Source organism: Acinonyx jubatus, chromosome B4, assembly GCF_027475565.1.
Source record: "Acinonyx jubatus isolate Ajub_Pintada_27869175 chromosome B4, VMU_Ajub_asm_v1.0, whole genome shotgun sequence".
Classification (NCBI taxonomy): domain Eukaryota; kingdom Metazoa; phylum Chordata; class Mammalia; order Carnivora; family Felidae; genus Acinonyx; species Acinonyx jubatus.
The window spans coordinates 22725836-22742455 of NC_069387.1; the positions used below are offsets into that span (position 1 = coordinate 22725836).

Sequence of the window (16620 nt, forward strand, 5' to 3'; positions counted from 1 at the left end):
TAATTATAGAGAACAAACTGATGGTTAACAGATGGGAGGTGGGTGGGGAGAATGGGTGAAATAGGTGATGGGGATTAAAGACTACACTTATGATGAGGAAAAAAAAGTAATATGCTGTTTACAAAGAGAGAGAGAGAGAAACTACTGGCTTATCCCTTGTAATTCTTAATGGTGCATGCAAATTGCATTGCAAAGAAGTCCTAAATCTGAAGGAATGGAGACTGCTACGAACTGCAGATAATTATGTTATTCATCTGCTTTTCAAAAAATCAAAACAAGAAATCTTTAAATAGTTTCAGTATCGCAGATAATATGCTCTAAGTTTATTCAGAACAATGCGTTCTCTGTTCAAAGGCAGAAAACATGGCTAAGCTGGGGAAGCGACAAACACACTAACTGAGCCATTTTATACAAAATTTAAATCCGGAACTCACTTGGGTTCTCTTTTTTCTCATCTGAAGATATATTGAGAAACTTCTAAATCAATAAAAATAATTTTTTGCCGAAAACATGCCTTGCACCATTTTTCAAGTTTCTCCCCCAGGGAGAAAAATAGTTTGGAAACGTATACAAAAAGCAAATCCCTGCTCCTCTCGGCCTCTGAGCCCCACACCCTAGGCCCCACTCTCTCCTTCAGGCAGTGACCATGGTTGCTGCCAATTTTTAGGCTCACATCTACCCCTCAACTGTCAGAGAGGAAAGGAGTCTCATCCCTCCGCTCTGCTTCCAAGAATCTCACACACAAACGTTGACCGGTCCAGGGAAGGAGGCGGGCAGTGATGGAGGCATCACAACACACACGGAGAAAATGTGTAAAAGCAGTTTCCTAAAAGAAGGGCTCCAGGTTCTGCTACCAGAAGAATAAACGGGACTCGACAGACCAAATAATACCTTCATACCTTATATCACACGCATTGCCTTCCTCTTCTGTGGGGGGTTTGGCCCCGACCTAGTAAAGTTGTGTTGTAGATGCATTATCTGATTACTTATCTCCAATACTGCCCCCATTCTTTGGTGGGGTGGGGTAGGTGGGAGCCACCCATGACAGAAATACCACAATCATTTTGGATTTTTCTCTTCTCCTTATTCCTTCCAAACTCACTGTGTAGGTACTATGATTCTCTCGATAATGCTTTGGTAAAAAACAAAACCTATCTAAGAACCTGATCTCAAAAGGCCAGATGGGTAGAGATCTTTATCTCTCCCTGCGAAGTAACAAGGATGTACCAACCATGGGCGGGTGACCTTACTAGGTCCAGATCAAGCGACCAGTCACTCCTGAGCAAAGTTTCTGAACTCAGGGTCTATATTGTTTATTTGGCTTCACATATGCTACCACTAATTGTTGTTGTTGTTGTTTTTTAATGTTTGTTTATTTTCTGAGAGAGATTGCAAGTGAATAGGGGAAGGGCAGGGAAAGAGGGAGAGAGAGGATCTGAAGCGGGCTCTGTGCGGACAGCAGACAGCTGGATGCGGGACTTGAATTTACGAATCCTGAGGTCATGACCTGAGCCGAAGTTGGACGCTTAACCGACTGAGCCACCCAGGCGCCCCACTACCACTTATTGTTAATAATCTACTAACGTCCTATCTCCCCAATTCACCTGAAAGTCATCTGTAGGCAAAAGGCATCTTAAATCTCTTAATATTCCCTTCTCTTGCACAAACCATACTTCTTTTACGCTTAAGTCATCTGGCTCTATGCCCCTTGTCATCTTTATCACAGTTTCTACCAACTGAGAATATTCTCGTCCACCTCATTTCCAGACAGCCCCCAAACCTGCCTTGATCATCCTACTAGCCACTCTGTCTTGTGGCTCCTTCACCTGCCTTAACCCAAATTACTACACCTTTATTCCAGATTAGCATAATCCAGTCTTCCAGACCAATCCCACCTCTGAAGTACTTCACTGAAATCACAGCTTTTTATGAAGCACAGTGAGTAAAACCTGACTTCAAATCTTGCTTCTGTCATTTGCGAGTTACGTGACTGATTTACTTAATCTCTGTGCCTCCATTTCCTCCTCTGTAAACAGAGATTATACTCCTATGTCACAGATCGGCAAGGAGCAAACAAATAACACAGGAAAACTACAAAGTAAGTGCTCAATAAATTCTTGCTACTAATACCTGCCCCCTCTTCTTTCACTAGTACTAAATCTTCCCTTTTATTTTTTGCAATCATCCTGAGGGCTCTCTTTTTCCTGTATCTATACTCTTCTGAGCTTTGCCTTTCCTCTCTACCCTAGATATCATGGGCTTCATCAGCACATTGAACTCACTCTGAATTTGCCTTCCCTACCTGTTTCCAACTTGAGTTAATCTAACTATCCCGAGTTCTACTGGAGAAAATGGCATCAATGCCAGGGCTATCCCCATTACATGTCGTTTCCAACCTCTCGTGAGACCCTCTCACTGCCTCCCTCCAGCTTTCACAAGATTATCTTGCTTCCCAGAGAGCTTCTTCTGATACTAAGAGAATGGGCTATTTATACTGTTCCATCATTTGCTTTTTACATTTAAACAATCTGCCTATCTTATTTGTCATATAAATTTACCTAATTCCTTTTTCAGAGTATATGTTATTAAATAGAAGTACTATATTGTAGCCATTCTAACTGATGGGATGGTTGTTTAAATGATCCTCACTGCTAATGGCTTTGTCATTGTTAAATACAATGGCCTCTTTCGGTCTTTATCCCATTTGCTCTGTCTGCAGTATCTGACACTCTTAATGGCCCCCCTACCTGCCCCCCCCAAAAAAACTCTGTTCCCTAGACACCTATCACCCTCTCTGTTCTCTCGGACTTTGCTATTCATTCTTGGTCTCTTTATCGGACTTCTCCTGGACACTCTGCCTCTTACATTGGGGGCTTTCCAGATTTCTACCCGTAACAACAGTTTATGATTTTTCCCCCCATTTTCAAGGGGCATCCCTATCCACTCCAAGTATCAGATGTTTTTTCTATTTTCTGGGGGCTTCCCTATCCACTCCAAGCATCAGATATTTTTCTATTTTCTGATGATTTCCAAGTCTATCCAATCACTCTCTTCAATTGTAAAAATGAATTTCAAATTGCCTGCAGTGCATCTTGACCTGTAGGCCTTACAGACTCAATTTGTCCAGAATTGAACTTGTTTCCTTTTTTATATTTTCATTCCTTCCCCACACCCCAGGCTTGACTGTTCTCTCCATGGCAACCAGAGTGATTTTTTTTTTTTTAAAGCATAAATTGGGTGTGATGATTTCTTGTCAGGATACAATGGTTTCTTTGCAACCAGTATGCCCTGTATCTCTTCTTCTGAGTTTTCACATGGTTACCTCCTACTCACCCTTCAGGTCATGGCTCAAATATCACTGCCAAGAGGCCATCCTGACCACCTGAGCAAAAGCAGTGCTCCCCAGCCCTCCTCCAATCACTCTGTGTCTCATTACCCGCTCTTCTTTTCATCGCACAAGTCACTATGTGAGCTCATCTTCTTTACGTATTTGCTTACTTATGTCCCTTCTCTAGAATGTGAGCCCCATGAAGACAGGGCTTTGTGTTCCCTGCTGTATCCCTAGAGCCTAGAACACCGGCTGGAATCCTGCAGGACAGTCAACAGGTGTAGAGTGATTAAATAAATGAACTCCTCATCCTTAGATGGAAAGGTCCTGGAGCACCTGGCTGGCTCAGTCAGTAGAACATCTTACTCTTGATCTCAGGGTCTGTGAGTTCAAACCCCATGTTGGGCATGGAGCCTACTTGAAAAACATAAAAAATAAAAATAAGATGGAAAAGTCCTGCTGCTAAATTAAGAACTGAGCAACACATTTCAGCCTGATAAGTTCTATGTGGGCATGTGGGGTTTCCTTCCCCAACCCTCTTTACTCCAAGGATCCATGCATAGTCACAGATGCCTTATCTGTGACTACCACAGATTTCTGGGGAAAAGGGAATGTTAATGTAGCAAGTTAGGCACACTCTCCACCCTCACCATTGTTAAACCTGATACAGTAAAACCCACCACCTTCTATAGAAACCATTCTGGACAGGATGTGGGAGTGGAGGCCAGTGGCCTCAGGGTAAGACCAGATTTGATTCCAGGGCACTGAGAGATGGGTACCCTCTGATGGACTTTTTGAGGGATTTCCAGGCATAAAGAGGCTCTAGTCTGGGAACCCATCATCCCACATCCTCCCATGCGGACACACTACTAGATAGATATTTTGCATACAACCAACCTCTCCAATTCGCTCAAAGGTCCAGCATGCCCTGTCTCCCGTTTGTAGACAAGGCAACTGAGGCTCCAGAGGCACTAGCCTGTGTCAAGCTCCTGCAAAGACCCCAGCGTCCCAGCCCACGTTTCAAAGTTCAAATTCCGTCCATTTGAGCTACTTTATTTCCTAGCTGCCCTCGAGAATCCTCAGTATCCTTTTGGAAAACAAAACCTAAAGCCTGCCGTGGAAGGGTCAGGAGGAAGCACAAAGGGAAGGGGGCCCACAAGAGCAGCACGCGGGGGTCTTCACAGACCCGCCCTGCTCCCAAAGGTGACTCCTGGTGGCTAGCAGGAGTGGGAACCCGGCACCGCACAGCCTTAGCGCTATTGTATTGGATTCCTGGCCCGAGTTGGGGGGTGGAGGGGAGGGGACGCGGAGGCGGGACACTGAGAACGCGGGGTGAAGGGCTGTTAAGTGTGGGGTCAGGACGGGCGCGGGGAGGGGCGGCTGGGAGGAGAGTATGGAAGCGATCCGAGCCGGGACGGGAGAACAAAGCCGTGGCCCGCTTGCATTTCACCCGAATGCATTTCAAGCATTTAATCTAAAAGGAGGGAGCCAAGAAGGAAGGGGAGGGGAGGGGAGGGGAGGGGAGAGAGCGGGGAGCGCACGACTCAGCCCAGAAATCGGGAGTTTGCATTTACCACGACGCCTCGCCCGTAGTCTGGCGCCTCCTCGCTGCTCCCGGCCATGTTTCTCCCGGGGAAAGCGGGAAGGAAAGAAGGGCGCGGGGGAAGGATCTGGGAGAGCCGAGGGCTGGGAGGGGGATGGGACTAGGGACCCGGCTGGGGACGGGGACGAGGCCGCCCCGCCCCGGGCCATCCGGCGGAGAAGGACCGCGCGCCGCGGACCCCGCGTCTGGCGCGGCTCCAGCGCCTCGGCCGCCGCGTCCCCCCCGCCCGGCCCCTCCCCGGCGGGTCCCGGGGCGCGGGCGGCGGCGGGGAGCGCAGGGCGGCGGCGCGGGGCGCAGCTGCGGAGCCGCGCGCGCTCCACCTGAGCGCGGGCCCGGGGCGCGTCCCTCGCGGCCGCCGCCCGTCTGCGAGCCCCGGAGCCCCGCCGCCTGCTCCCCGCTGGGACTCGGGCGGACCCGGCTGCCCGCGGCTGGAATTTTACAGGAAGAGAAAGTGTTCTCAAGGCCCCCGCCTCCCCAAGGCTGCGGTCCCAGCTTTCAAGCGAACAATGTCGTTGAATCGTTCCTGCTAATTTTTTACGCGCTCTTCATCCCAAGCGAATCCGTCAAAGAGTCTGCGATGTGGGATGTTCTCCAAGCATGGCTGTGGACGAAACTAACCCAAATGTGTGTTTTTAAATCCTCGAACCGCCAAGCCCGGAGTTTGCAAGAGCCCTGTGATTGTTTTCACCCCGGCCAGAGCCCAAAGTTTGGGATCTGGAATTCCAAGTAGGGTCTTTCCTTCACCGCATTCATGCGGAAAAGAGAGATTCTTGACAGATTATCCACTTTGCCACTTTTGTGAGACCATCTGATCAGATTCTAACGCTTTCGGTTTGCGGTTAACAGCAATCGCTCTCAGATTCGACAGCCTCTTTTATGAATCTTTTGTTAATTGAACCCCTAATCCCAGCCTCCCCACAACCGAATGTGCCGGTTCTTTGTCCATTCCTCAGAGTCTCCGCTTTCCTTGCATATATATATTCATTCCCCTGGTTTCTGCAGTCCCGTCGCGTGCTTTGCAGCCCCTCTTTGGGTTTGAAGCCCTGAGCTGGACACAGTTCTCAGACTCAGCCCTCTCTCTCCAAAAGACTATTTTGCTCATGCTCGGGTTCTGGCACACGTCAGGGAGAGGAATGCTGATTTTGCCTGGTTTGAGGGGAAAATAATAATCAGTTGATGTCGCTCTAGGTTGGAAAACTATTAGTCATTCAGACGTGGCCGTGCTGAGCACTGTTTGTTAGGCTTTCCCAGATGCCAGCGCAGAGGAAGGAAGACAGCACCCTGGGTCCCCAAGACTGGGCACCAGGCTTGCCCACTGGCCCCTATGAACTGGGTGATACCTTTTCCTAGTGCATGAGTAAACATTTTCCGCTCAGTACTTGTCAGAGGTCCTGGTTCAGGCCGTTTTTTATAGTGTGCCTCTCACCTCTTTTCCCAAAGGTGAAAGTCTACCTTTCATTGGCATTGTCGAAAACCAAACCCAGGAAGTATCTACACAACCAACGTCACTAAACCTTTCAGGAAACTGAAAGGTACTGTCATTACGGTGTGGTCAAACTTCAGGGTTCACAACACTCCCTTGGGGAGCAAGTTAAGGCAATTTCACGCCAGCACTCCCCGCTTTCTCCGCCCCCCCCACCCCCAGCGCCCCCATCCCCACCAGGCAAGTTATCTGGAGAAGCCGTGGGTGGGAATCCATGCTTACCAAGGCTGTCAGATGAATGTAATGCAGGTGGTTCTCCAAGCATGCTTTAAAATATCCCACTTTGTCTCTTACTGCTGCAAAGTCAAAATCAAATTCACCCATAAGAGGCTCAGTGTGGGTGCACGGGCCAGATTAGGGGCAAGAACCTCAAAACAAATGATAGGTGTAGCTGCTAGACAGAAATCAAGAAGGAACAACTCTGAGCCCAGCTCAGACACTGTGGAAGATGGAAGAAAAACTGTCCATAAATCTTTCCTTACAAAGACCATTAATTCAGATGTAAAACCAAAGAGGATCACAGTGAAAAAAATATAACTTGCTTGAATGACAACAGGAACCTTATGAATGTACGCTCAAGAACTTGCTGTATAGACCTGTATAGGACTATTCTAAGAAGACCAAATTATTTTTTTGAGGCATGAGGAACAAATCATTGTTTTTTAATTTTAACAAGTCATTTTATTTAAATCAATAGAAAAAACATCACTTCAACCTTTATTGCGACATGTTTATTCACTTTTTCATAATATTTGAACTCCAGTGTGTATGTTATGCTTACAGCACATCTCAGTTTGAAGTAGCCACATTTAAAGTTTTCAATGGCCACATGTGGTTAGTGGTTTCCAGACTTGGGTATTGCAAATCAAGAGTATTCCAGGATGTATTGCATTGACTTAAAGTGAAAGGGAGTAGAAAAGAAGAGGATGAGATTTCAAATATAATTGATTAATGAACTTTCCAGGAAGAACTTGGGAGAAATTATAATAAGCAATATAAAAGTTGACACAAACTGGTTAGATTTCTTTCTTCCGGTTTTTAAATGTACCATTTTTTTAAACAAATCATTTCAAAAAGTAAATTTATTATCTTGTTATATTTTGATAACATTTTGTGTGATCTAATTATACTTTGGTACTTTGGACAGCCTTAATGTAATAAGATACAATGTGTGATATCATAAATAGTAATTGCAAGGACCGATATCCAAGAATAACAGCTCATCCGTCCAGGCTTAATTCTCAATCTTGCATTATGAGAATTTAGAGGCAAAAATTCTTTTTAAATCTCAAATTTCTGCTGCGTGTCGAGTGGAAGAGCTTTGGAATAAGATTCTATTTTTTTACTAACAATCCATATGATCTTAGCCAGTGAGGCTGAGCCAATGACATCAATATAATATGCCTTAATATGCTCATCTATAGGAGAGGGCGATGCATCATTTGCTCTATTGCATATAATGATGAGATTAACCTAAGATGACATGAAGAGAATCTTAGACAAATCCTGTGAGCCTGTAAGGTGTCATTGATCTGAGATGCTGTGAAAATGTATGAGCAAATGCTTGTAAAGTTGGTAGATCTGGAAATGGCAAGGTACTTGCCTTTTTAAGAGGGGTGTGACATGACCAATCTGGAGAAGTTGGGGCTGGTGTGCGAATGGATAAGGGAATGAGAAAATTATTAAAATAATGGAATTTTCCACACAAAAAGGGTATTTTTAGCTCGGACTGTCCATTTTCTGGTATTTCCTTGAAGGAGCTGTAAGATTAAAGAGGTACATCTTTGTGAAGTTAACAACCAGTGACCATACTTGAGTTTGCCTGTCATTCTCTGTATCACCTTTTAGTTGTATGTTCCCTGCATTTTAAATTCTGAGATTATCTTGTACTGCTACCATGGTAAACACACAAATATTTATAGGCACCTGAATTCTCCACTAGGCTAAAAGACTTTTGTCCTAAAAGTACATACTGATTTTTTGACACTTTGGTGGTTTTTAAACTTTTGCCAATACTAACCTGTTACGGAAGGAGCAATTCAATCCTTGCACTGAGTTGCTTTAGAGTCTGTCGCTCAGTAACCCTGGATTCAAAAATACAGAATGGCATTTATTTCTTCTGAGCCCTGAAACATGAAAATAAATTAAAAAAAAAAACTCTCAGCCTGGGAATTGTGTTGAAATACATAAACATATGAAACTTAGTGACTCAGATTGTTAGTCACAGAGTCACTGGTTAGAATCTGGATGAAATCCACTGTGGACAAAGGCCAGTAATAATGATGATGATATTTTGCTTTTCCTTAGTGCTGCACAAAACCCTTTATAAATGTTGCAAGAACAGAAGAAAAAGTGGCAAGATACTTTCTCCCAAATACTCAGGCTAAGAATCTTGCTACCTTTGACGTATTTTTCCCCTTTACATAAATCCAGAAGAAATATAGTTGCAAATAATTGTAACACAAAACAACTTAAGCAAGAGCTTCATTAGTATTCAATTAGCATAGTAAGCCCTCTTTCATGGCCTCTTGTTTGAAGCAGACTGGATCCAATGTGTAGTCTTAGAGTAAAGGAAATAATGGCTCCATAGTAGTTCTTACAAAGAAAGCCAGGAGCTACATTCAGAATTATGTTTTGTATGATTACACTTTCATTAGTAATTAACCTTCCATGGAAGAACCCACTATGGGTAGATTTAAGCCTGCTTTTTTTGCAATAATGTCAGGCATGAGTAATATCATCAACACTAAGTGCTGGGCTGCCTCAGAGATATTCTCCCACTATCTCCCCATCTGACCGGAACAGGAATCGGATAGCTTCAGAGTAAAAGAATAATGTGTCCATGTGTCCTTCCAGATCTCAGAGTCCTGGCAGCCGACCTCAACTCTCTTGGCCACCATAAAGCAGTCATTGAAAGGACACAGCTGCAGGAACTGGAGGCTAAGCACTAAATAAATCCACAGGGCTGGAGGCACAAGTCATGTACATGACCCTAACACAATACCTTGTGGTTATGAATGAACGGATTAGCATCTGATGGTGCCGTAGCAGTTTATGCAAAATTAATTGGTGCCTCAGCCAGTGCTGAGTTTCTGATGAAAAGAAGTCCACTTCAAAAAAATAAAAATAAATAAATAAAAAACCCCAGACCAAGGAGATCTCCTTAAACTTTGGCTCATGTGGGGAGGCTGAAGACCACCTGGAATTGGAACCAAGCTGTTTATTCTCTTAACTGTACGTAGACCCTCTTTTGATCAGCATAGATGTCTTATACTCACGGGCAAGAACCCAGGAACTACTCCAGTTATTGCCAATTTCTGGATTGTATTTTAGAAAGGAAGTAGGGGGAGCTTGGGAAAGAGGTTGGGGAGGTGTGGCTTGAGGCCTGGAGTTCTCTCATGGGAGGGAGGAGACTGAGAAAGAAAAAGAGATTGGACACTGGCATACCTAAAGCAATACCTCCCAAGGTGTGTTTTGTGTCGCTTGTCTTTATATTTGAAAAAGATGAGGTTGTAATTCATTAGGCTGGAGAAATAATGAGATAAGTAAAGTTAAACACACTTCTATCTTGTGGAACTTCTCAGAGCTTGTAATATGCCAACATGTACTGTCAATATTCAAGAAGACTTTAGCAAAATGCAGTGTTTCCCTAACTTTTTTGACCATGGAAACCTTAGCAGGGGTGTTTTATAAAAGGTTTTTAAAATTACACTATCATGAAATATTTAAATTCATGCTTAAAAAAATTTTTTTTGAAGATTTATTTATTTTTGAGAGACAGAGAGAGACAGAGCGCTAGCAGGGGAGGGGAGGAGAGATGGGGAGACACAGAATCTGAAGCAGGCTCCAGGCTCGGAGCTGTCAGCACAGAGCCTGACTGGGGGCTCAAACCCACAATCCACGAGATCATGACCTGAGCTGAAGTTGGAAGCACAACCGACTGAGTCACCCAGGTGCCCCAAATTGATACATTTAATATTATCTCTCAGTAAGAGGTTTTATGTGGTCTTAAAGATACACTGAAAGAACTAAGTATTTCAATACAGCATTGTTTTCAAACGATTTATTGCTATGTTTTTCTTTTTTAAAATATGCAATAAAAACTTAAATAGACATGGCTGAAGCCTTTCGCAAGGCCGCCTCTCTGTACTGCCTTTCAAGTTGACACGAAACTCTGCATAGTCCTACAAGACAAGGAACTTACCCCACCCCCATTCATGCCTTCGTTCTTCCCCCCCAGCTTGTGAACAAGATCAACTTTCTGAGTAGCGAAAAGAGAACGCCATCTCACCGCATCAATTCCCTTTGGTCTCTCTTAACGATAGTGTGGTGGGTTTCAAAGACAATTGTTTTTGACATTGCCAGCATAGAGACTATCCAGATGAACCAGTAAGCAAAGTTGGCATGGGATATAGCAAGTTACACTGGGTGTGGGCATGCTGGGCTCTTGGTATTTCCGAGGAGGTCTCTATCATATCCAGGACAATGGACATCTACTGCAGCACTCACATTAATAGTCCTGTGGTTTGTACTCGAAGGCACTGAGTTCTTTTTGTTTTCTCACTAGGAATCTCTTTACTATACTCACTGCCTCAGCTGTACCTGTAGGATTCATGGCAAGCTGAATCTGATTCCCAGAGGGTGTGACTCTTCCCGTGTCCCTTGGCATGGCGCTGGTGGCAGGACGAGCCCCAAACAGGGCTGTAGCAAGTCCACAGGGCTGTTTCTGGGTCTGTAGCCAGGTACATGGCTGTTGAGTCCGCCCTGTGGGTGTCGGCCTGCTTTCTCCAAATGGTCTTGGGCTCCACCAGGGCTTCATAACCTCCAGCCTGGATCCAGAGCTTCCACAGAGGCGTTTGTATCCCAGGATATCTGCCAAATTATTGTCGTTGTGGGGGTTATGAGCAAGAGACCTCCCAGTCTGCCATCTTGCTGACCTGTAACTTTTTAAAAAGAATATCCAAATACATTTTTCCATTTCAAATTTAGTATGTGCAAGTAATTTTAAATCAGAACATTTGGAAGAATAGAAGTAAAACATGAAGGCATTTTAAACATGTTCTGGGGTCTTCCAATTTGCGACTCTAGAAAGTATCTGACATAGTTGTGGCTAAATGCTTGCTCTGTATTTCTACACTTCACTTCTCTGTTTTACACTTGAAGCAAAATAAACACATAACACAAGTGTTTTTCCATGGTCTAACAAATGCTGTGTAAACATCACTTGAAACGGCAATGCCAACATTTATTTAGCCATTCTCCAATATGTTTTTATCACTTCCAAATTTTGATTTCAGAAGTATATACAAATAAATATGTTTGTAATAAAACATTTATATGCATTTTAACCATTTCTGGAGGATAAATTCTCCAGAAATGGAGTTTCTAAGTTAGAAGGTATAAATATTTTAAGGCTCTTGATATATATTGCTAAATTTAGCTTCCAATATTAATGTCTCTCTTCGATGGAAAATTATAGTAAGCTTTATACAATTTTTAACTGAAATTGAGTAAAATTTTACTGCAAAAACACTTTGAGGTTTGAGGAAAAGGGTGTTAGTTAACGTATGTTAGAAGCTTAGCAATGAGAACTAATGAGAAAAGTCAGTTTGAATATGTGATTAATTTTTAACTAAAGATTACTTTAAAACAAGGTGCTTTTATTGTCATAGTCCATAAAGTAATACCTAGACTAATGAAAAGTTTATGGTGCTCTGTTTCAGGCTTTTGGCTCCCAGTCAGGCAAAGTCAGCTTTAAAATCATACCTCACCACCTACCGGCTGACCTTGGGCAAGTTTCTTAACTTCTTTGCCTTAGTTTCTGCATCTGTTCATTGAAGATAATGTTAGTTCCTACTTCTTAACGTCATTGTGAAGCTTGGATAAAATAAGGTATTCAAAATACTGAGTACCTCAGGAGTGCCTAGGACATTTCATCTATTATCAAAATAGAATAATTTTAAATGGAATTTCTAGTCAGTGGAACTTCTACATTAATAAATGGATCAGTTGAAGAGTTTTGAATTAATAAACCTACAATCTATAAAAGTTTTTTCATGTAAATGAGCTAACATTTTCCTTCAAAACTGTGTTATCAATTTGTTCTACATATGTATTGTGTGTGTGTGCGTGTGTGTGTGTGTGTGTGTGTGTAAAGCAAAAATAACCTACAGGAAAAGCTTCTGTTTAATGAGCACCAAGAATGATGGGTTCTTAATTAAGAAGCCTATTTTTTATATTTTTAAATTTTACATTAGAAAGAAAACAATTAGCTTGATTTAATGATTTTAATCTTTGGAATATGAAGGATAACAGTAAAAGTGAACTTCAAAGTGTATTAATATACTTCGAATAAGCTTTTCTCAAACATAAATGCATCACTAATCTCAATATCTATAGTTTATATCTAAAGAATAAGTATAAATGGACCAAACTGAAAAATCATTTAGGGATGCCTGACTGGCTCAGTCAGTAGAGCATGTGACTCTTGATCTCAGGGTTGTGAGCTCAAGCCCCATGTTGGGTGTGGAGCCTACTTAATTAAAAAAAAAAAAAATCTTCACCATTTTTCACAGTGTTTCTGTAAGGAACAACTGGGAAGGTCTCATAGTGAAAAGGTGACCCTTTGTGCAGAAGTGGGCATTTGCATTTAGTACTTGGGTGAAGCAGAGCTCTGTTTTTGTAGGCCATTTGAGATGCTATTCAGTTACTGCGGCCAGTGGCTTTCTTGGTTTGGTCCTCACTTTACCCCAAATTCTCCACTATTTCTTGGCTCAGCCAAACGATCAGGAGCCTCTTAAACTCGAAGCTCAGACCAACATGGACATTATCAGACTTTGTTCCTGGCTGGAGAAATAACCTTCAGGTTCTCTTCAGTTCATACGAAACACAGAAATGCCAACCAGTCCTCAAAGTCACAAAGGTGAAACATTTTAACACACCTTTAACTTAGGGCCATTCCAAGGAATTGGAGATTAGAAGAATCTAGTTTGTATGCTAAAGGCCAAATGCTTACCTGAGAAATAATTTCCTTCTCAACCTAGGATTGACGTCACTGGCCTTTCAAGCCCAGATACCTCAGTGCATTCTGCACATTTGGCCACAAAATATACACCCAGGTCACCTTTTACAGAGAATACAGGAAGGAGAGATAAGTGAGTCAGGCTTTTCTGACCGTCTGGGGATTCTGCCAAATCTTAAGTGGTATAGACAGTCTTCAATGTGATAAATGTCACACCTGAACTCTGTATCATTACCTTTTCACCTTGACAGCCACGTCGTGTTACCTTGTATGTTATGACTTGTTTGTTATCTGGGACCTTTTTGCCTTCTTTTTCACTATTTTTTTAAGTCTTAAAAGTAATCTGTGTTTCTAAGTTCTTGATTTAGGCACATATCCTGGGTCTGGTGCAGTGGTCTAATCAACTGGATTGCATTTTTTCTAATGTTTATTTATCTTTGAGGCAGGGGGTGAGGGTAGAGAGATGGGGAGACACAGAAATTGAAGCAGGCTCAACACAGAGTCCGATGAGGGGCTCGAACTCAGGAACTGCGAGATCATGACCTGAGCCAGAGTCAGACGCTGAACCGACTGAGCCACCCAGGTGCCCCTGGATTGCATTGTTTTTAAAAATAGTAGACTCTTAAAAATGATAAATGTTGAGAATTGGTACAGAAGTTGTCATTTGGGCATTTATTTAGAAACCCTCTTTGTATTAATACAGAAAACCTAAAACATAGGTTTTCAATGATTTCTCCTATTCTTAGAGAGATGGGACATTTTTGGAAAAGTTTCTCCAAATCTTCTTCCACATTTTCTCCTTCATATATATATATATATATATATATATATATATATATATATATATAAAAGGGAAACTCTGGCTTTACAATCAGACTACGAAAAGCGATGTACAACAAAGTAGCGAAATTTCTCAAAAGCCAGGTTACTTTCGTGTAATGAGAAAACCAGAAAGGAGATGGTAGAAGTAATTATCTAAACTCATTCGATGAACTTTGAAAACTAATGGAGAATGCAGGAAAGATGTTCCTTCTCCACCTGTCAGAAAGCTCTAGGCAACTCCACTGCAGTGAGATTCCTTAGGTTTGAAGGCCTAAAAGACCACCAGTGGCAGTGTCCTGGTGGGTCAATTCTCATGCATTTTATCTGGACTTAGACCAGGGTTTCTCAACGTTAGCAATATTGACATTGAGGAGGAATCAGTCTTCGTCGTGTAGGATGTAGCAGTCCCAGTTGTGGTAGTTAAAAATATTTCCAGAGAGTAACAAACACCCCTCCCAGCAGGTGGGAGCCCAATTGTTCCCGGTGAGGAATCAATGTCCTAGAAGAACTGCTCTTATACTGGCCTCAACTGTCTCCTACTCTATTTTGAAGAGGTAAAGGAAAATGGGTAGCCGATAGCCAACAGACCCATGGATGTTAATAGCCCTCTTGGCTGTGGCATAATGTGAGAAAAGTTTGAGGGAGAGTTTTTTCTCTTTCATGCTTCCTGGAATAGAGAAACATAACCAGACATCAAGAAAACACTGACTATGTCTCCAACACAGAGAAACACATCAAAGTTTGGGCCAAAAAGCAAAACCAAAACTTGGTTTCTACAATTTTTCTCATTGACTCGATCAGTTTTCATTTTCTCCTAGTCCTTCAAAATAGGAATTTGAGTTTATAATATTAATAGAGCCCTAAGGTTCATTAAGATGCTTTCCACTTGAGGGGCACCTGGGTGGCTCAGTTGGTTAAGCATCCAACTTCGGCTCAGGTCATGATCTCGCAGTTTGTGCTTCTTGAACTCTGTCTCTCTCTCTCTGTCTCTGTCTCTCAAAAATAAACATTAAAAAAGTTTTAAAAAATTCTTTCCATTTAATATAAAGAAAGATGAGTCTCAGGGGGAGGATGACCCATACATTCAAGACTGTCCAAAGTATTCATGTTTTTAAGCTTATTTATTTATTTTCGAGAGAGAGAGAACAAGAAAGCCTGCATGCACAAGCAGGAGAGGGGCAGAAGGAGAGGGAGAGAGAGAATCCCAAGCAGGCTCCACACCACCAGCGCAGAGCCCAACGCGGGACTCGATCTCACGAACCTCGGGATCATGACCTGAGCAGAAATCAGGAGTCAGATGCTTAACTAACTGAGCCACCCAGGTGCCCCCAAAGTACTAATATTTTAACTTTTTAAAATTCATGTATTTATTTTGAGAGAGAGCAAGCAGAGTAGGGGAAGAGAGAGAGGGAGAGAGAGAATCCTAAGTAGGCTCTGGGCTGTCAGTGCAGAGCCCAATGCGGGGCTCAAACTCATGAACTGCAAGATCGTGACCTGAGCCAAAACCAAGAGCCAGAGGCTTAACCGACTGAGCCACCAGACACTCCCAAAGTACTAATTATTTGAATTCACAAGGCTTACAGCAGAATCTGGAAGTGATCTTCTTTTCTTACACCTGTCTTTAATATAGAGCTGTGCAGGCTATGTTGAACAAGCCCCTGCATGGGTGAGCCCACCTGTTCTCACAGGCAAACCTGGAGTCAGGAGTCACAGCTCTGAAGCCTGTGCCCTGCCTCTGCCAATTTACGTTGACCTTCGGACTCATGAGCCCAAGACTCCGTTCCTCCCAGTGAAAAATGAGAATTACCATGATTTACTGATGGGATTGTTGTGATGGTTACATTAGCATCGTGATGATTGTCAACGTTACTCTCATTTTCCTCCCTCCCTTTCCTTTCCCTCTGCTGTGTCTATTCCTTGTACATGCCCAGGCTCTTTGGAGCCACAGCCCTCGCATACTTGCTTAGCCCCAATGCTGAGTCCCAGCACTACGGAAAGATCACCACCACCTTGCAGGTTTGTAGAAAATCAAGTTCACATGTTTCCAAAAAATTAAAAGAGTGATCTTTCAATTTATCACTACTTGAAGTGGTTTCGTTAAATTGCCAAGTGCTTAGATGTCTACGCATATAAACAATTAAGTTCTCTGTGAAATTAATCTAGGATGGGGCAGGTTCCTGACAGGTGGTCAGGATACTTCCACCGAGAGGTGCTCAGACCCGTCTAGATAAGTTCTAATTATTGCTACTGCCCTACCTTGTACATTTTGGGTTTTCTTCTGGAACAACCCTTCTTCCTCATTCACTAATGAATCTTCCTCATCTTCTTCCTCCTTCACTAATGAGCTGCGAGCCCACTGGCAA

General features: G+C 42.9%; 1 protein-coding gene across 2 annotated transcripts in view; it reads right to left on the minus strand.

Moving 5' to 3' along the window:
- PRTFDC1 (phosphoribosyl transferase domain containing 1) overlaps window positions 1-5156 on the minus strand; it is a 98695-nt gene extending 93539 nt beyond the window's left edge. The window contains exon 1 of one of the 2 annotated variants that reach the window (XM_027073663.2): window positions 4903-5156. In XM_027073663.2, the coding sequence (XP_026929464.1) occupies window positions 4903-4950 (48 nt within the window). In that variant the 5' untranslated portion in view covers window positions 4951-5156. The remainder of the gene's footprint in view (window positions 1-4902) is intronic. The other variant, XM_027073662.2, reaches the window with a different exon arrangement.
- Window positions 5157-16620: the final 11464 nt, after the last annotated feature.